This window comes from Equus przewalskii, chromosome 25, assembly GCF_037783145.1.
Source record: "Equus przewalskii isolate Varuska chromosome 25, EquPr2, whole genome shotgun sequence".
Taxonomy (NCBI): Eukaryota; Metazoa; Chordata; class Mammalia; order Perissodactyla; family Equidae; genus Equus; species Equus przewalskii.
The window spans coordinates 13,422,339-13,442,470 of NC_091855.1; the positions used below are offsets into that span (position 1 = coordinate 13,422,339).

Genomic DNA, 20,132 nt, shown 5'->3' on the forward strand with positions numbered 1-20,132 from the left:
ACTGTAGCACGATTGAGAGGGATGGGGGAAGACTAGGATGGATCAGGTCATCCCTACCCACTGAGATGAGCTCCGTGGTCACAGAGACCTCACCCACTGCTGTGTTCACAGATGGGCACGTGGAGATCTGGGCATGCCTGGGCTTCTCTGCATACCAATCCTGCTACACATGGATGTTTTGTGGGGACTCTGACGTGAAGCTACAATACCCCCAAATTGTCCCCAAGTTTTCATTCTCTATTGCCATGCTTTTCTGGCTTCTGGAGAAAATATCCATGCCAGCAACCTGCAGCATCTAAGACCTGAATGACAAATTAACACCTGAGACCCAAGTCTTCAGGGCTTTTTCACAGCCTTCCCAGCTGCAGGTTTTGTCCTGGCTGGTCTGGGTAAGGAGCAGGATGCAGGGATGAGTGGATTCCCTAGTATTCCCTTTTTCTTTCACCTGTCTTTTTAGAAATGAAACTGGCCAGTATGCCACCTATTGCCAGCGAGCAGTGGAGCGGACCCTGCAGACTGGGGAGCGGGAAGCCAGGCCGTCACGCATGGAAGTGGTGTCCATCTTGCTGCGTAACCCCTTCCACCACTCCCTGCCCTTCAGCATCCCTGTGCACTTCGCCAATGGGACTTACCAGGTGAGGAGGCTGGGCGTGCTCTCTGTCCCGAGTCTTCTCATCTTACCATCCCAGAGGAGAACACCTTTGGGCCAGGTGGGTGCTAAGCCTCCTTAGGCTTGGCCGATTCTTAATAGGCAAACCAGCAAAAGGATGGGCCTGGGATTTGAGGCCAGTTTGGGGGTCGTTAGCGCCAGTGTGGAGGGAGAAGAGAGTCTGAAACACAAAAGTGCTCCACTGTCTGGTGCCTGGGAAATAGATCCTTTGAACCCACTGCATTAACAGGGAAGCTGAGACACTGACCAAGAAAGTGGCATGAGAAAGGGCCTCTGAAAGAGTGACAGTGAAGGAGGAGCAGAGCTTATGTCCGACTCCTGGTCACAGTGGGCAGGCCCATCGTACACACTCAGCCTCTGCATGGGGATATGGAAACCAACTGTCTTTGGCTTTTGCATTCGCCCTTGCTCCTTTCAGCCAAATCTTTCCACCTTCCGGACTCAGACCCTCCATTAGTCCTAATGAGCCCCACTCGGGAAGTGCCCTCTGGGACTAACACCTCTCCCCTGCAGGTGGTCGGTTTCGACGGCTCCTCCACAGTTGATGAGTTCCTCCAGCGGCTGAACCAGGAGACAGGCATGAGAAAGTCATCCCACTCTGGCTTTGCCCTCTTCACGGACGATCCTTCTGGCAGGGACCTGGAACACTGCCTGCAGGGGAGCGTCAAGGTGATGGCCTTCCCACTAGGCCAGCTGAGCCCCTCCTGAGCCACCTTGGGGCTTTGGGATTTTGGTGGTGGGGAAAGAGCCCATCTGGTGGGTGCCTGACTATTCCACAGCCTGTTTGGTGCTGAGCCCAAGATGCTCCCCTGGCCAGCATTTCTGTGCCAAACTAAAATGCACCCATATAGGCAGAGAAAAGTTGTTTGGGCCCTTGTCTCTGGAGAGAAGATCCCCAGATCCCTCCTCCCTTGAGTGGCTGAGCAGCATCCAAGGGAAAGCTGCTTCTCAGCTCAGTGTCAGAAGGACAGAGAGGCACTTCTCAGCAGCAGCCCCAAACGAACCTGCTGCCAGTTACGCACACACGGGTGTGGGTGGACAACTGTTATGCCCAGGCCCACTGGACGCCATGTTGTACACTGGCACCTATTTTACCATGTATGCTGTGCTTACAGGGTCAACCACATTTTAAGGAGGTAGATCCTTACAGTACCTCTGCAGGTAAAGGCCCTTGAAAGGGATTTAAGGCCTGTCTTGCACATACGTGGTCTGGTATTAGTGCCACGGGGGTGTTAAGTGTTTGTGGGAATGTGCTGTAGCACCTGAGGAGCATGAGTGTTTTGGCTCCAGTGTCTGCTTTCTTTATGGCAACAGGACAAAGGCTTCTATAGTCTTTTACCATTGCCTGGAAAAACTATGCCCTATATCTTCTTTGTAAATGTGCAGGTGTCTCTTAAGTCTTTGTTACACAGTAGGCCTCTGGGTGTATTTGTTGAAGAGGAGAATAGCCGTCAGGGGAATGGAAGCAGAGCCAGTGATGTGAGGCCCTGGTTTTTGACTGAGGCCTGCCTAGCCTCCTGGGAGGCCCCTCAGGTGTTTGGGCCAGTGGAGGCAGCGTTCCATGCTCTACCACTCACGCCATGCACAGGCTACACCTGTCTGTCTGTCTGTGAGTGAACTGTAAGGACCTTGGGTCCCAGGAACATGAGGCCCTGCAGGTCAGCCTCCTGATGGAGGACAGTCACTCAACTCTACTGCTCTGGCTGCTCTGCCAGAGTCCAGCTCATCAGGGGCTTTTCTGACTTTCCTCTTTTGCCTCTTCAAGATCTGCGATGCCATCTCCAGGTGGGAACAAGCCCTGAAGGAGCTGCACTCGGGGAAGTCTGAGGGTGGCACGCGCGTTGTGAAGCTGATGTACAAAAACAGGTCCTGAGCACTGCCCAAGGGTGGGGCCAAGCATGAGGGCTGCCACTGGGGTGCCATCTGTCACTTCCCCAACTGGATGGCCTCTCCTGGACAAGCAGGGGGTCCACAGATACAACACTGCATGGTGGTCATTAACTTGGGGCACAGGATGGCTCTGCTGATCCTATGTGAGACCCTGGGCAGCTCAGGCTCTCAGTCCATGTACTGCATGTACACACCCCCACACAACACACCTGCCAAGAAAACAGGCCAATCTTATGGGATGGCTGCATGTGTTATGTTATGACAGTGAAATTTTGTATGAGCACTAGATATTTAAGGCTAAAGAGTAAATGGCTTCTATACCAATTCCGGGAAATACAGTAGACATCCTGACTTTTTATAAATTCGAGGAAGAAAATTCCATCCCAGATATGTCCCCAGGCAAATAATTTCCATTAGTCTCTTGGAATCTTAACTCATCCAGTTCCCTAGTAAGCTGTGATTCCGGTACCAGATTCCCTCACCACATCCCCTAAGGGTAATGGTGTATTCAGAATTAACCATGTGCTGCTGGTGCTGTATCTCCTCTGTGCCATGCTTGGTTAAATTTTTCTGGAGGCAAAAGAAAATAGGCTCACAAATGGTATAAAAAGAGAAGTTTCTTTCTCTGGAAATCAAGATAAACAGATGCAGAGATGGCCTCATCCAGTTGGGATCCCAGCTGAGTTCTGGCTTCCTCTCACTCTCTTCCCTGCAGGCTGTACTTTCGGAGCCAAGTCAAAGGGGAGACGGAGCGCGAGCGGCTGCTGCTCGCCTCTCAAACTAGTGGAGAGATAGTGGCAGGGAGGTTTCCTGTCAACAAGGAGCTGGCTCTTGAGATGGCTGCCCTGATGGCCCAGGTAAGGTTCTCCTCAGGAGTCAAGAAGGTCAGGACACCACCTTTGGACTCAGGTGGAATGCACCACACAGCCTGAAACATTGGAGACTGCAGATCCTGTGGTGCCCGAGGATAGGGCCACCTTGCGGTCCCTGCTGTGAAGGGAAGCTGACTCCTGACCCAGCAGGGCTCCTCACTGCAGATACAGGCTATGTGCAGAGCTCTGCAAGTGGGATCCAGGGACCTGGTTTGAGTCCTAGCCACCTTCCCACTGTGAATCTTGGCCAAGTCGCATTACTTGTCTGTGCTTTAGTTTCCTTTTCTGTATACTAAAGACAAAAATGCCTCCCTGCCTGCCCCCACAGGGTAGTACTAAGTATGATACTTAAATGATGTATATCACATAACATTGTGATAAAATTTGTACTTAGAACCGTCAAACATTATAAGTGTAATTAGGAAGAGGAACATGCAGTCAGACTTCAACTCTTCTCCCTCTGACCTTTAGGAGGCCGTCTTGCCAGAGGCATCTGGGATACCTTCATGGTTCCAGTGAGAAAGAGTCTGGATCTACATGCTGCAGAGGAAGGGGAAATGATAATAGTTGATCTTTATAATAAACATTTACTGAATACTCTATAGAGGGCCCTGTGCTAGACATTTTGTATGTCTTATCCTTGTTAGTTCTCATCCCCACTTCATAGATGAGGAAATTGAAGCTCAGCGAGGTTAAGTAACTTGATCAGGATTACAAAGCTGGTAAATGGCAGAGTTGGGATTTGAGCTGGGTGTCTGAGTGCAAAGCCCACGTTTGGAACACTCTCCTGTGCTCTAGGATCTATAGCATCTTCAATCCTGTATCTCAGATTTTTGGCTCAGAAGCCAGAATTTCTACATAGTTTTCCCTTGTCTGCCACCGATTAACTGTGTCTTTGGATAAGGCACTTAACCTTAGCTGCAAAATGAAAGTAGGTCTAGACAATCTATAACATTCTGGGACCTTAGGATTTAGCATTGATGAAACTTGAGGTAAAGTCTGTTCACAAGAAGTGTTTTTCACATCCATTCACATACCCCCAATAAAGTAATGACGTAATGGTTTATTTCATCTCTCCAACAGCCCCACCCCCACCCCACCCACCTCCAGATCCTTGACCAGTCCCTCCATATGCTTCTACCACAGGTAGAGTACGGGGACTTGGAGAGGCCCATCCCGCCGGGCCCTGGGGGCACACCCCCTGCCAAGGCTCAGCATCACCTCCAGCAAGTCCTAGACAGGTTCTACCCAAGGCGCTACAGACACGAGGCACCCCCTGAACAGCTGAGGTAGGTTGCAGGGTCTTGAGGGTAGTTCCTGTTGGGGAGGCCTGGGCTGCAGAGTTGGGGAAGGCCTCACAGCTTCAATGAAAACATGTTGGCACTTCACTGGCACCTTCTCTCCATCCATCCCAACCAGGCACCTGGCAGATCTGCTGACCACAAAGTGGGCAGCTCTGCAAGGCTGCTCCCCTCCTGAGTGCATCCGCATCTACCTGACAGTGGCCCGGAAATGGCCTTTCTTTGGTGCTAAGCTCTTTGCTGCTCAGGTAAGTGCTGCTGGTTTCCAGAGCAAGCAGTGGTCACCACACCCTAAATTTCTCCTGGAGCTGCTGTCCCCATCTGCTCATGGTTGAGCCCGTCCAGGCTGCAGCCCTGCCTGCACACTAGAAGCCAGCAGGGGTCACTATCTCCACCCATTTCTGCTGCCTCCAGATTTCCATGGTCCAGAGCAGAGTTGTGATCATTGCTTTCGGGCCAGGATTATTTCTGAATGACCCTCAGCTTTCCTTTTTTGACTTCTTTCTCAATGCTCCCCCTGAAAAAAAAGATAGGATCAACTAATTCACACACAAGGGTTCAGCCTTGATAGCCTGCTTAAGAAGGCTTCCATTTAAAAAAAAATTTGAAAGATAGAATAATGTATAACCTAAACAAATACATCTCTACTGACTTGGCATGGCCACAGGGGACTCTAACTGCACAGGCAACAGTTAATTTCTCCTGCATGAAGGCCAGGTGGCTGGTAGTGATTTCAGTCAAAACTTTTCTTCACTGGGTGTCTGGTGTGCACAAACTTTATACATAATCATAGTATCCTGTCCCTGAAGTTGGATCATGATCCAGTTCACTGAAGGTACAGAGTAGACAATAGACATTCACTCATTCATTCAGCAAAGAATTGTTGGGGCCAGCCCCATGCCCGAGTGGTAAAGTTTGCATGCTCTGCTTGGGCAGCCTAGAGTTTTGCCAGTTCAGATCCTGGGCGTGGACATGGCACCACTCGTCAGGCCTTGCTGAGGCAGTGTCCCACATGGCACAACCAGAGGCACTCACAACTAGAATATACAACCATGTTCCGGCGGGGAGGAGGGGTATGGGGAGAAGAAGAAAAAAAAAGATTGGCAACAGATGTTAGCTCAGGTGCCAATCTTTAAGAAAAAAAGTTGTTGAGCTCCTACTGTGTCTCAGGCCTTTGTGCTGGTTGTTTGAGGTTACAGGAGGTGAGTAAATCAGACACAGTCCTTGCCTTCATGGAGCTTCGCATTTAGTGGGGGAGACAGACATTAACCAGATAATCACAAATGTTTTCCCTAAATATAAATAAATTCTTTTACAAGCTGTCACAAGTGCTATGAAGGAAAACTACAGGGATGTTATAATGGCATATAACAGGGGGACCTGCTTGGTCTGGGAGGTTGGGGAGTTTCTGAAGAAGGTGACTTGTCTGTCCGTCTCTCTCCCCAGCCTCTTGGGTAGGAGGGAGAGGAAATCTGGATTGCCCTACTGCAGCCCTGGCTGGGAAAATTAGTCATTCCAGGAATTGTCCACCAAATGGTCACTTTGCTCCCTGGTAGGGCCTAAAGCCCATAAGATTACATTCTTGCTTTCCTATTTCTTTTACAGTCCCTAGGAAATTGGTTGAAGCAACACGCACTTCAGCTGGGAAAGACCTTGGTGGAACGCTGTCAGTTTCTGAGAGCTAGGAGAAAACAGCCTGTTCTCCATGCCTGTGACAGAGCCGCTAGGGCTGGCCTTTGTTCTGCAGTACAGAGCTTCCCAACCAATGTCCTATGGCAGGGTGGGCTATAGGTTCTCCAAGAAAGTGATCCCCTCCCTCCTCAGGATAGTTCACAGGTGGCCAGAGCCCCAAGGCCAGATGCCTCCTGTTTGCTTTAGCATGCTGTACAAATACCATCTTTTATGTTTTCCAAGATAAGGAAAAGGTTGGAAATTACTGCCTAGCAGATCCCTGGATGTGCCTTCTTCCTCAGAAAGCTCTTATGGTTCAGAATCTAGCTATGGATATGTCTGATGGGATTTTCCTGTTTCCCCAGCCTGCACAGCTGTCTTCCAAGGAGAATGCTCTGGTGTGGATTGCTGTGAATGAGGATGGTGTCAGCATCCTTGACCACAACACTATGGTATGGAATGATGAGGGCTGGCTCCCTGACCCCTCCTTCTCCTGAACAGTGTCTTTTCTTCTCCTCTCTGGACTCAAAGGCCTGAGCTAAGTGACCATGGTTACCCCACCCCCGCCCCACCCAAGCACTGCTGTCCTCCAGACAAAGCTTATAGACGTTCAAGATGTAGATCTCCAAATTATGGCCACTTTAGAGTTCTCCCTTCCTGGTTAAGGCTTCCTGTGCCCAGAAGAGGCAGGGGCTGCTGGCTCCTGGCTCAGGAGGCAGGTGGAAAGTTTCCCCAGAACTAACTGGCTCTTTCCCACAGCAAGTGCATGTCACTTATCCCTACTCTTCCGTGATGACCTTTGGTGGTTGTCGGGATGACTTCATGCTTGTGATTAGATCCAATCCAGACCACAGCTCTGGAAAAGGTCACATTGAGAAGTTGATCTTCCGGATGGCTGCTCCCAAGGTGGGTCTGACAGCTGCTAAAACATTTTACTCTGATCTGGTATGATGAGGCAGGCTTGGGAGCTTAGAAAGGAAGCTGGAATTATGGAATTATGACAGTACTCTAGAAGGGCCCTGTCTCAAATAAAACTTGTCACCTTGTCTATAGTCAGTGCTCCAAAGGGTTCAGGTGGAGTCTCATCTCAGCAGTCACTGTCGAGCTGGTAGATGAGGGGCTGGCTGAGGTGGGGAACTCACTCTGGTCCACCTACTCCTGTGCGCTTCACATTGTCTTTTTGAGTTCTCTCAAGCCCGAGCCATGCAGACTTGAGTCAGGTGCCCATCCGTCCTTCCCCTCCTTGCAGCAGGCCCAGGGCCAGGGCAGCTTTTTCCTCAGTGCCAAAACTAGTCACAAAGTGGGACAATCTGCACATGCTCCCCCTTCCTTGTGGTCTTGAAAATGGTCCAAAGACCTCTTTTGCTTTAAAGGCTTTGTTCCTTCTCAGTACAGAGAATGCTGACTAGCAAAAATAACCTAAATTTTGATTTATAGTTCCTGACTCCCTTCTGAGTAACTGGAAACCCTGTTGTTTCAATCCTAAAGTTGGAGTTTGCCAAACCTCTTTCTCCTTTTAATACCACCTCTGCCAAAGGAGAGGATATCCAGAGCCCTTCCCTTCCTCCAGGGATGCCCCCTTGGAGATAACCAGAGGGGAATATTGCTCTTCCTGTCCTCAGGGCGGGGTATGGTCTATCTCAGAGGACCTCCAGACCAACAGGTGCCCATTTCATTGGGCCTCTGAACCTCACAGTAATAATCCCCTTTGGACATTTTCTCCTGGGTGGGTATTTTAAGAGAGAAAGAAACTGAACCCGAGGGAGGTTATGTACCCAACATAACAGCTAGTGAGAAAGTGACAATTCAAGCCAAGGCTAGTTCAATTCCTTGGTTTCTCTGTTGTCTCCTTAGATTGCAGAGGCAACCTTCATCATGGCCAGCTACATGAACCACTGCTCTGCAACTGTGAACCCACCCACCAGCCCGCCTGCTGCCCGCCAGCCGTGGGAACTGGATGGACGACAGTTCTTTCCTTCTGTTCCACGAGCTGCCAAGGGGCCAACATTGCTGTGAATATTCCTCCTGCCCCTCCCCCCCCCACCTGGTGCCTCTAGGATTAGAGATGTGCATCCTGGGGAAAGATACTACTGTGATGAGTCTAACAGCCCTCCCTGCAACCCCCCACCCCCACCCCAGCCCCAGTTCGTTCTGTGAAATGTGTCTTTTAGTGTCCCTGAAGCCTTTACTCTCTAGGTGCCTTATAGTATGTTTCAGGGCCCAACTTTTAAAAATCCAGACCCAGTAAAAAAAAAAACTTTTTTTCCCAAGAATACTGAGCTCTGGATGCTCTCTAATTCCAGGAACAAACAGGTTCCTGAGGGCCTCAATGCTGTGAGTCAGGGCTTTCTGCACTGATACTCTCAGGGAGGCCAGTGCTTTTTATATCGTATATGGTCCTTATGTGGGGATTTATACTTGAAGTTTTCCCAACATCCCTGAACAGCATAGGACTAAAATTTTCCGTTCACCTGAACTCTGACAAAGGCCTAGAACTCACTAAAACTGGGTTTCCTTTCCCTTCCCCTACTGCAAACGAATAGGCACTTGTAGTTTTGTAGTGCCCCTTCTGGGGCAGCAGCTCCTATCACTGCAGGACAAGACGCTGTCCCTGCTGAGACTGACGCTGATCTCCCTCACACTGGACTGTCAGCCCAACTGAGTACAAGCAAGGGCAAGGGGTAGGTCCATCCTGACCTCTCCCTGTCTCATTTAATGACTGGACAGGACTCAGTGAAGGCTGTGCTCACTACTGTAGGACGAGGTGGTCATCACTTTTCCCCCACTCTTTGAAAGACCAAGCAAATGTGCTCTGCTTTTTGCTGCTCTGTGAGGCCACCAAAAATGAGTCAGAAACAGAAGACCCCTCCAGGCACCTGGGCTCTTCAAGACTTCTGGCGAACTTCCGCTGGAATTAGTTCGAGGGCAGAGGGCACATATGTGGTATCTGTCCTAGCCTAAGAGCATCAGGTAAAAGAAACAGAAAGTTTCCTTCACCTTTTGTCTTCCTGATGATACCAGCATCCCCTCAACCTCAACTGAGACCTTCTGTTGAGTCAGAGGAGGTGATCTTTGTCTCTGCCCTCCCCTAACAGGAAAAAAAAAGACGAAAGAGTTCATTCATACTCTGATTTTCCCAGATTGGAGAAACTGTTTTATTTCATAGCCCTAAGGCAGTCTTACCATTTGTCAATACAGTGCTGAAAACTGTATGAGTTTAGCATACAAGAACCAAGCCTTTAACCCCAACAAAGTGTGTGTGTGTGTTGCACACTGCAAAAACTGCAAGGCTGGAACTAGTTTATCTGAACACCTCAGCTGCTGTAAGTGTCCCCGCTCACTCTTTAAACTGACAAGCATGATGAAAAAAAGCACAACAGAGTGTCTGCCTCTTTTAAATGAACTTGACTTTGCAAGGCTGGCAGTTTTACAGCTATCTCCCATTTCTGTTCCTGCCCTCCACCCAGGATTTGGGATCTAGCTGAGACATTTCTACCTCGAACAAGTCACATGTCACATGTCCCACAGGTTCCTCAATAACCCCTCTGGGGCTGGTGTAAAAGGCAGAAATTACAGCTCTGGTTTTGTAACATCCTGAATGTCCCTATGGTCAATGAGGATGTTATCTACCTGGGAGTTTTAAAAAAATATATGATCCCCACAAAAAAGTGAGGATGGAGCTGTGTTCATACTGAATTTGGGGGTTAAGCTATTTCCCTCACCCTATCTCCTTCCCAACCCTTCAGGAATCCTCCCTTAAAAGTTTATTAATTTTATACAGAAGAAACTGCCTTATAAACAAAGCCTTCTGTAGTTTGTGTGTGTATCCTTCTTTAACGTGTCTGGAAACCAAAGTTGAATTTCTGTCTGGCCTTTTGTCTCATCCCTCTTGGCAAAAGAAGTTTTTGAAACCACAGACAATGCAGCGTAACGGAAGGGTATTAATGTGCTTGACACCCAGGACTGAAATGCTACCTTCATGTTTGTCAATAAAAAGCAGCTGTCTGTGAATCAGGCAATTATCGTGTATGTTTTGGAAGGAGATCTGTTTATTAAGAAAGTTGTCATAAATTAACCCTGTACAGAAAACAGGAGCTGGGTGGCCAGAGACTAGTCTCTTGTAGGATACTTTTTCCTGCTAACCAGTACCCGAAGAACTTTTTTTCTTAACTTCTATACAGAGGTACTAGGCAGTTGGAAATTATCTTTCTCAAGAGATCTGATATCAGTTTCCCATTGTCTTGTTCCACAAATTTAAACAGAAAGTAAACCTGAATGTGCTTAGGAATTTTACAAAGTGCTTTGTGAACATTACTTTTGACATATCCTTTCATAAGGTCTCTCCTCAGTTGGTAAGGTAGGCAAAACCTTATAAGGGGAACGCTAAAATACAAATAAATACTTGGCTCAACATCACACAGTGAATTAGGTTTCCAGTCACCTTCTCTATGGTTCTGAGATCCACTGCATCCATACTGGTTCCTAGGACTGTGTCCATCTGATGGCTTAGAATACAGAAAATAAACCAGCCACTATGGCTTAGGAGTCATCTCCCATGGAAGACAATACTGGCCTTCTGAATGCTGGGACTCACGGGCTTGCTGAGGTGGCTTTCTGGTGTGCCAGGATCTCCTGGCAGCTCCTGTAGACTTCAATCAAGCAGTCCAGCCGGGGCTTGGCACTCTGAATTCCAAAGGGGAGAAATGCAGAGTCGGGATGAATGTAATAGAGTGCCTAGTGGTGCTGCCTCCATGTGCAACCTCAATCTCTCACCCACATCCAGGGGTCTAACTGGCATGAGTGTGAGTCAGAGAGGCAGAAGTTCAGGCCTCACAGCATCTTTCTGGGAGGAGTCCCAGACTGAGCCCACAGCCCAGCCTGTCAACTGTGTGAAGCTCAAAAGACAGTTTTTAATCTGTCTAAACTTCATGACCTCCACCTAAGAGCAAGCAAGAGGAATAATAAGGACAGACCCTCTCAGGAAACGTCACAAGCTGTGAAACAGTCCTCAGGGACAATAAGGGCAGTTTCATATGTAGGAAAAGCTACAGAGGGGCCGGCCCCGTGGCCAAGTGGTTAAGTTCACGCACTCTGCTTCCATGATTCGGATCCTGGGCGTGGACGTGGCACTGCTCATTAGGCTACGGTGAGGCGGCGTCCCACATGCCACAACTAGAAGGACCCACAACTAAAATATACAACTATGTACTGGGGGGATTTGGGGAGAAAAAAGCAGAGAAAGAAAAAAAAAGAAGAAAAGCCACAGAATGGGAAAAATATATGTGGAAAGCATATTTAATAAAAGTTTACTACCTAAAATATATAAATAGTTACAAATGCATAATCAATATTTAGATTCTACTTGATTAATAGAGGAGAGGAATAGTTTAAAACAAGTGGAAATACTGCTAGGTAATACTTAAAAGGAAGTAAGAAAAGTCTCTGTCATTTAAAGAGATACAAATTTAATAACTTTAAATTCCCTTACCTACATACTAAACTAAAAAATAGCTAAACCCACTGTTAACCAAGACTGTAGAAAAACAAGTACAAATTCCCCAAAGTATGGTAACGTTGTCCAATCTCTGGAGCCAAATCTGAAACACTGTAAAACTCTATGAAACTATTCATAAGCTTTAATAAAATAATTGAACTATAATGCAAAAGAATTTTAGCTTAGCTGCCTTAAATCCTTTGTGAAAAGAGAAGTGCAGTGAGGCAGAGTTAACTGCATACATAAATACTTTATATACCTATAAAGTAATTTATTATCATCATGTTTGTATAAGTGTTGTTTTATAAGAGCAAAGCAAAAAATAACCTGGGCATGATTTCAAAAACCAGCAATAGAGTGGCTAAATAAACTGATACTCGACATGATATAATTATTTAAAATAGTAAGTATAATGGCCTTTGTAGATGCATGAAAATATGCATATTAGATTTAAAAAGCAAGATACAAAATAGTGTATAACAGTATGTATAGATCAATACCATCTATGTAAAATCATATAATGGTAGACTGACAGAGTCAAAGTAGATGAATGGTAATTTATAGGCAGAAGTTGCTATATATTTATTCTTTCTCTAAAATATGTATAAATTTGTAATATTTCTGGAAGCCTATATTTGCCTCAGAAAGGAACTTCTGAAATAACTAAAATCCTAATTCTCACTAAAAATAGCTGTCAAGTATCCTCAAATACTTTACTCTTCACAACAAAAGTTTCACATTCCTACTGAACATAAGTAGCAGTGGATATGCAGACTAGGGGAAAGGTGGAGGACTTCTTTGGAGAAGAAACTTCAGTGTTCGGTGCTCACCTGGAAGACAGGTACTACTTGAGATATCCCATGTGGTTCCACTGGATCCTTCAATAAAATGCAGAGGTAGTAAATGACCTTCTGCTGTAAGAAAATAAACCAGATAGCAGAGATCTAAGTGAAACTCATTTTGTTTTCTTTTTCTTCAAGGGATGGCTCAAAATTTTTTCATAAATGGTTATCTCTAAGTAGTAGAACACTTGATAGCTTTTGAAGTGAGGGAGAAGTATATTCTCATTCTTTAAATGAAAAGAGACAAAACAACAACCAGAGATAATTTTGAAGCTGGGTTAGAAACAAGTTGAAATGCTGACTCCCTATCCATGAAAACCCACTGCATCTCTTTAAAAATAAAGGGACGTTTCTTTTATCGTTTATAGATATGCCAGCTAAAAGGGAAACACTGCAAGTACTAGAACAGAGAGTCCTCAAGTTTAATTCTGTGACATCAAATACTTTAGGTATTAAGATTCAGTTCAGATCCAGGCATACCCCATAGGCTGCCTCCTCCAGAGAGGCCTGTAATACTTACCACTTAAATACTTACCATGTAAATAGCCTCATTAATGACAAGATCCTTCACCTTGCCCATCTCAATGAAGGTGGTACTTTCTTTGCCTGAGGCATAAGATGAAGTCATCTGGATGCCAAGGGAATCAATGATTAAGAGAGTCTCCTGATCAATCTTCACAAAATGGAGGTAACCAAGCAGGCCTAAGAGGGTGATGAAGATGGCAGCAGAGAGGATCATGCTGTTCTAAAGAGAGAGCCAGACACAGGCGGTAAGATTACCAAATGGTCCTCCACATATATCTCTGCTGTTTAATACATCAACTCCAGGCAATGCAGAAAAAAACCCATTGTTCTGCTTTGAGTTGAACAGATGGGAGGAACATCCATGGAGGAAGAGGAAATCACTTTTATTTGGGCTCTGAAGTGCTATGAAAGCATGTGATGAAATACACCCACACAAATAATGGATAAGTGTGGGGAGGAAAACCTCCATCAGTAAAACATCCACCATTACACCACTCTTGAGGTTTCTCTTCCAAAATTGCAACTTAAGGACTCAGATCTTTTCTTCTCACACTCCATTAGTAGACTATATAGTGCAAAATCATAGACTGAACAATAAAATGCTTAGCACAGTGTAGGAGACAATACTCAACAGCCACTCCTCCTTCCTAATTGAACTTGGAGTGAATCATGATTGGTTCCTACTCCTTCTGCCAATGATTGGTTTAGAAATGGACACAGACAACTCCGGGCAATGAGATGTGAGGGGAGGTCTTCTGGAAAAATAAGTCCATCTTAAAAAGAGATCTTTGGAAGAGAAGGCCCCTTCATACAAAGGTTTTAATGCCTGTAACTACTACAGTCTCTGCCGGACCATATGGAAAGCTAGGCTGAGGACAAGTAGAGTACACCAAGGGTGGAAGCAGTAAGATGAAAAGAACCAAAAGCAACTGAGTCACTTCTAGAGTCCTCCTACTTCCTGAATTCTTGTTTTGTTAAATAATAAAGATCTTATCATATAGGGCTCTTTTCATTATTTTGGGTTGTGACTAAATCATGTGTTAAGGCAGGCTGACTGACTAACTGAAATGACTAACTAATGTATTAAGGGCTCAAAAAATGGTATTTATTCCTTTGATTCTAAGACACATTTACAACCTTTTAACATTTCTGAAGTTGAAATGTGTTTTATATTGATGTATGTTTCTTTCATGTGGCATTGTTTTCTCTTTTTTTCCAAAAAGCTATTATTTAGAAGGATGGCACAGAAAAAAAAATCCTTGATGATCTAGAATCAAGAGATTCAGTAATTTACGAGTGTCATTCCTTGAGGGAAGGAAGTGTCTTACTATTCTTTATTACTGATAAGATGCCCTCTTTGACCTAACTCTAGTCAAGCTCTTCTAAACCTTCAGCCTTGGCTTCCATCCTTGTTGGGCCTGCACTGCCCAACAAGTTGTAGCAAGAATCTTGCTAAGTCAGTTTAGAGAGAACCCCCACTCTTGCTATCTGATCACCCTGGCCTGCCTTCAGCAAGAATCCTGTCAGGTCAGTTTAGCCAAAATCTCTCTTTACCCCCACCCACCCCCTCCTGCTCCTTGGCTATAAATTCCCACTTGTCCGTGCTATATTCAGAATTGAGCCCAATTCTATACTGAGGTCTCTCTTCTCCTACTGCATTGGTTTCTGAATAAAATCTGTTTTTACTGCCTTAACTACTGACCGGCTCTGGTCTTCTTTGACAGTACCTTTCAACTTTCTTCTACCTAGCACATAGTAAGTATTAGATCAGGGGTCTGCAAACTATTTGGGCCTGAGATCTGTTTTTGTCTGGTCCACCTTGAGCTAAGAATGGTTTTTACAATTTTTAAAGTGTTGTTTAAAAAAAAGAAAGAAAAAGAAACAAAAGAATATGAGACAGAGACCTGTAAAGTCTAAAATATCTACTATTTGGCCTTTAAAGGAAAAGTTTGCTGACTTCTGTGCTAGATAATTATTTGTTGATCAATGAATGGAGGATGGAGAAATCTATGTGCTGGGTCTCTGATGATCCAGAAATATCTACTTTGAGTTACTTAAATGCCCAGTATCTAGTACAGTATCTTGTACATAGTCTGAACTGAATAAGCATTATGGAAGGATAGAGAGAAATAAAATTCAGTTCTGGCCCTTACAGATTTATTAGAGGCAAGACTAATACATATAAAATATTTTGGGAGAATACCATGATACTGACAATAAGTGCCTAAGAAAGGGTTAAAAGAGAGAGCCAGAAAGAGAAAGATTAAAGCACACAGGAATATCCCATGAAGACTTCCAAGGAAGCAGAATTTAATTGGTGCAGAGGAGGTGGCGGCTATTGACAGATATACTTAGTTGAGAAAAGGGGAAAGAACATTCCATGTTGGAATAAATAAGGTAAAAACTTGGAATTTTAACAGAACTGTGAATTCAAAAACTGGAAGGAAAGAAGGGATAAAGAACAGTAAATGCCTAGAGAATCTGATCCATATCAGCTTTTCAATAAGGTAATCCCTGCCCAAAACTTCATTACTACTTGCATTTTTTATACTTCCTTCTTCTGTCTGAAATTCTAACAATTCAATATTCATTTGGGTTGAAGTTAAGCCACGTTTTAATGAACTCCTCATGAGATTTCTTCTCACTCCTAGCTGAGATTCATTACTCTGACGAATAGTTTTGAATGGGGGGGAAAGATAAGAAATTTTGGTACACAGAGCCCTTAGGTGTCACAGTGGAGTTTAAAGGAAGATGAGGTTACTGAGTCCTAGGCGCTCGATGGGGGTAAGTGGGATATACTAGGATGAGAGAGATGAGTACAAAAGGAACTGGCATAAAAACAAACTTCTCCTAATTAAAAAGGTTGCCTAAGCAAGCCCTCCCCAAGGAGGAGACATCATAATATAGTGGAAAAGAAAGGGTTTCAGAGTCCGACAGGCCTGGGTTTGAAGCCCAGATATGCCATTTACTAGCTTTGTGATTTCGGATAAGTTTACTCTTTCTGAGCTTTCCTTTTCTTCTAAAGTTGAAAGGAGGCATTCAGTAAAGCAGCTGGCAATTAGTGGGCATTTAATAAACTATCGTTTCCCTCCTCCTCACATAAGCACATGGTCAGAACGCAGGCTAGTCTTAAAATTCAACTATATTATAAATTAAATCTTTTTTATTTTGAGGGGGAAGGACTATCCTGGCAACTGAGCCATTTCAACTGACTTACGAACAAACTTTTCAATACAATTTGGTACAAATTAGGGCAGTCTTAATTCTGCATATATCTATGCTAAATTACCATGCTCTCAAATAGGCTCTGATGGAAAAAAGCTAAGGGATGCACTAATGGAAACAATATCCAAATTATAGAAATAAATAGCCCTGCTGCACTTAGTTCTGGTCAGATCACTCCTAGAATAATATATTCAATTCAAGGCACCATATATGAAACTAAACTCATCCTGAAAAGGGCAATTAGGATCGTTCGTTTTATTTGAGGTCTATCACAAAGCTATCCCTCGTGACCCTCACTATACTGTGAAGCTGGCATGGCAGATATTAATTCCACTTTAGAGATATGTGAAAAACTGAGGCTCCGAAAATAGGATTGAGTCTGGAAACTGAGCATAGGAAGCACTCATCTCTGAAATTTCATAATTCTTTGGAAAGAACTTGAAGTTGGGAAGGGAGGGGTAAATTGCCTTGAAAAACAGAGATTAGGAAGAACCAAAAAAGCTGCCATCAAGCTCTTCAATAACTCGTGTGTGTGTGTATATACACACGCACACACATTGTGGAGGCAAAGACAGTTTCTAGAAGACTATATAAGACATTGTTAGCAGTGATTCCTCTGAGGAGTGGAAGTGATGGATGAGGACGAGCCACTTAGTTCTCTGAACTCTTGAAACTGAATTACTATGAGCATGGACTCAGAGCACGTGTAAGTTAAAGTTTTAGGCTGTCGGGCACAGACAACAGGTATGCGGGGTGGAACCACAGAGCATGGTAGCGACCCCAGACAGGGGTAAAGTACACGAGCACAAACTTCAGTAAACGTAATGAAAAGAACTGTCCGGCAGCGAAATGGCGTCCCCAGAACCAGCGACTTCTCGCCCTCCGGCCCTACGACGTTAGGAGGGTTCGGCTAGAGGTCCGGGCTCGACCCTAAGACCCCAAAGGCCCTTCCAAACCCAAGCCCCCAACTCCGACCGCGGGGAGGGGCCGACCAGCCTTTACCTCGCACAGGGTGAAGAGTCCGTAGGCCGCTAGCCACACGGTGCAGGTGACAGCGGTGAGCGAGCGCAACGAAAGCCGAGGGCAGCTGACGCAGAACTCCCGGCAGGATGGGGAGTAGTAGCGGCACTGCAGAGCCAGGCGACCGCCGCAGATATCTGAGAAGCTCTGCTCGGCCTCCATGATCCGGTCGCCCCACCCGCCCGGCCGGCGCCGCTCTAGCCCGCCCGCCGCATCCTCTCGCCGGCTCTGGACCCACTTCCGGAGAAAGGGGTTGGCCACGCCCCTCCCGACGCTCCGCGCAGCCGCAGTTGCACGCCGACAGCCGTGGAATGGTCTTGCGGGTTCAGGTTTTCGCGCCTGGGCTCGCCGGGGATCCTGTGATTGTCTACTCCAGAGATTAGTAGGAGGCCAACAATTCAGCAGTCAGATAAAAAACGCTGTTAACGTGCTTTTGCTTGACAAACTGTTATCTATTTCTAAGCCAGAGTGCTCCCCAAGAAGACAGTCCACAGGTATTCATTCATTCCACTTACTCATTCATTGCTGCGACAGGTAGTTTTTAGGTGCTGAGGATACAGCGGTGAACAATATTGACAAGGTTCCTGCCTTCGAGTAGTTTCCTAGTAAGAGAAACAATATGGAAATAATTTCAGAGAGTGCTGTTAGCAGTAACGTGACGGGCGGGGTGGCTTGGGGACTTGCAATTAGGGCAGTCAGGAAAGTCTCTCTGAGGAAAGACACAGGAGTACAAGGATGAGGATCCAGACTGGTCATGGGGAGCTCCGAAGGAGGGATCTGCTAGGAAGGAGGACCAGGAAAGGTAAAGCCCCCAAGGCTGGAGCAGGGTTGGCTGATTGGAGGAATCCAAAGGTCAGAGAGGCTGACGCAAGGGGAATGCAGCTGGAAGTAGGGGAGCAGGTAGGGGTCAGATCCAGGAGAGTCTTGTAGGAGCCCGGTGAGGAGTTTGGATTCCACTGCCTGGGCATTCTCTCTCCCAGACCACACGCGGAGCACTGAGTAAGCAGACAAATCCTGGGTGGGAGGTTAGCAAAAGGGGAAGATGCAAACGGTATGGATAATAAAATTAGTAAAATGAGTAATAGCGGCCTGTGGGTTCCCTTTTTTGACTTCGGATGTGGCCTGAGAGTGTTTGTGTGGCTTCTTAAAAGAGTTATGGTGCTTCAGCCCTGAGGCAACATCATGTATTAAAGAATTGATCCCTTTGTGTATGAAGGTAAATGGGATAACGGTCTTACCAGTTTTAAGTCTCTCTGATGAAAGTCAGGTTTAGTTTCTCCATCTTCATCCAGAATTTTGTTTCCCCCTTTTTTTCTAAAGGATTTTCTTCAAGTATTGCTTTGTTTTCCCAATTTTATTTCTGTACCTTAAAACTTACCAAGCAATACACCCTTCTCATTTTTGTAAATATCATGTGATGGTTTTTATAATTATAAAAGTGATGTTTGCTTATTGTGAAAAATTTGAAACATACAGGAAGGGGAAAATTTAAACCACCCATATTTCCACCAGAGATAAACACTGTCAATGTTTTGGGGAAACCTCTAGTCCTGGAGTTCTTAACCTGGGCTCCATGGATAAGATCAAAATTTCATCTTTTGTTTCATTAACTTCTAATTGAAATTTAATTTCTTTTAATTGTGAATATAGTAACAAACCAATTAGTATTAGTAATACTTGTGATTTTTGTCACCAGTAGAAACCACAGATATTTTCATTTCATAATAATTGTTAGTGATATCAAAATGTTATTTCCACTCATCATTACTTCAAACTTCCAGTAATTATTAGACCCACTACTAGGGTCTTGTTATTTTATGTGTCAATACAGACGTTTAATAACATGTTTAAAAAATACTTTGATAATATTTTAATTCAGTTTTCTTTGGAGTCCTATGTGTTTTATTCCTTTTAAATCATTATTGTGATAAGGAGTCCATTAGGTTTACCAGACTTACAGAGGGTCTGTGGCACAAAAAAGTTTAAGAACCTGTGCAGCCTCAGAAGTTTCACAACTGTAGAGTCGTAGAAAGAACAAAAGACACCTAAATGTACTTACTTTTTTTGAATAATTTGGGCTAAATAGTGTGGTCATATAATTCCACAATCTCTATAACTGCTTTGCTCTGTCAGATCACAGCGTCATCTTAACTCTGTTATGCAGTTTGATTCCTCAGTAGAAATGGAAACCTATGTATTTGCCATTCACCTAGATGCCAACTGGGCTGTCAAGTGACGAGCTTTCTTGACCATGACTGTAAAAACAGCAAGGAGTGATTCTTTTAGCTCTCAGTGTTGGATTCCAAAGTATTCACAGACTCAAAAGTTAAGTGGACTATGTCAGCAAGGAAGGGCAGCTAATGAAAATAACTTAGAAGCTCGCAGTTGGCAGGTTTCTCCAAGGACGTTTGATGTCTTTTTGCAGGGTCGCTGAAGGAGTCTCACAACTAATTCCCTAGTGAATTCAGTTGTGGAGAAGCAGAAAAAGGAAGCATGAGAATCATGTGTACTCTTGCATTTGTTAAGTTAGGCTAACTGCTATTAAACACACACACACACACACAATTTCAGTGGCTTAACAAAATAAATATTTATTGTCTGTCTGCTGTTCCTGTGGGTACT

At 45.1% G+C, this 20,132-nt stretch overlaps 2 protein-coding genes across 13 annotated transcripts in view; one reads left to right on the forward strand and one right to left on the reverse strand.

Annotated features, from left to right (window-relative positions):
* PLEKHH1 (pleckstrin homology, MyTH4 and FERM domain containing H1) overlaps positions 1 to 10,415 on the forward strand; it is a 50,580-nt gene extending 40,165 nt beyond the window's left edge. For all 11 annotated transcript variants that reach the window (XM_070594093.1, XM_070594089.1, XM_070594088.1 and 8 more), the window contains exons 21-29: positions 458 to 635; positions 1,184 to 1,339; positions 2,436 to 2,536; positions 3,276 to 3,417; positions 4,579 to 4,721; positions 4,852 to 4,981; positions 6,770 to 6,856; positions 7,164 to 7,310; positions 8,259 to 10,415. In XM_070594093.1, the coding sequence (XP_070450194.1) occupies positions 458 to 635; positions 1,184 to 1,339; positions 2,436 to 2,536; positions 3,276 to 3,417; positions 4,579 to 4,721; positions 4,852 to 4,981; positions 6,770 to 6,856; positions 7,164 to 7,310; positions 8,259 to 8,420 (1,246 nt within the window). In that variant the 3' untranslated portion in view covers positions 8,421 to 10,415. The remainder of the gene's footprint in view (positions 1 to 457; positions 636 to 1,183; positions 1,340 to 2,435; positions 2,537 to 3,275; positions 3,418 to 4,578; positions 4,722 to 4,851; positions 4,982 to 6,769; positions 6,857 to 7,163; positions 7,311 to 8,258) is intronic.
* PIGH (phosphatidylinositol glycan anchor biosynthesis class H) lies at positions 9,528 to 18,112 on the reverse strand. Of its 2 annotated transcripts, none has more exons than XM_008509168.2 (4): positions 17,493 to 18,112; positions 13,276 to 13,485; positions 12,729 to 12,812; positions 9,528 to 11,087 (listed from the first exon to the last, which is right to left on the reverse strand). In XM_008509168.2, the coding sequence occupies exons 1-4, from the start codon at positions 17,670 to 17,672 to the stop codon at positions 10,995 to 10,997; spliced, it is 567 nt and encodes a 188-aa protein (XP_008507390.1). In that variant the 5' UTR covers positions 17,673 to 18,112; the 3' UTR covers positions 9,528 to 10,994. The 2 variants fall into 2 exon arrangements, with proteins under 2 accessions (XP_008507390.1, XP_008507391.1); XM_008509169.2 differs by having other exon boundaries at positions 12,729 to 12,776; positions 17,493 to 17,771.
* Between the last annotated feature and the right edge of the window lie 2,020 nt (positions 18,113 to 20,132).

Coding starts and splice junctions, on each gene's coding strand:
- PIGH (XM_008509168.2), bottom strand. CDS start 17,672: ATGGAGGCCGAGCAGAGCTTCTCAGATATCTGCGGCGGTCGCCTGGCT. Junction 13,486..17,492: donor GACTCTTCACCCTGTGCGAG/GTAAAGGCTGGT, acceptor CTCTCTCTTTAG/AACAGCATGATCCTCTCTGC. Junction 11,088..12,728: donor AAGTAGTACCTGTCTTCCAG/GTGAGCACCGAA, acceptor TTTGGAATTCAG/AGTGCCAAGCCCCGGCTGGA.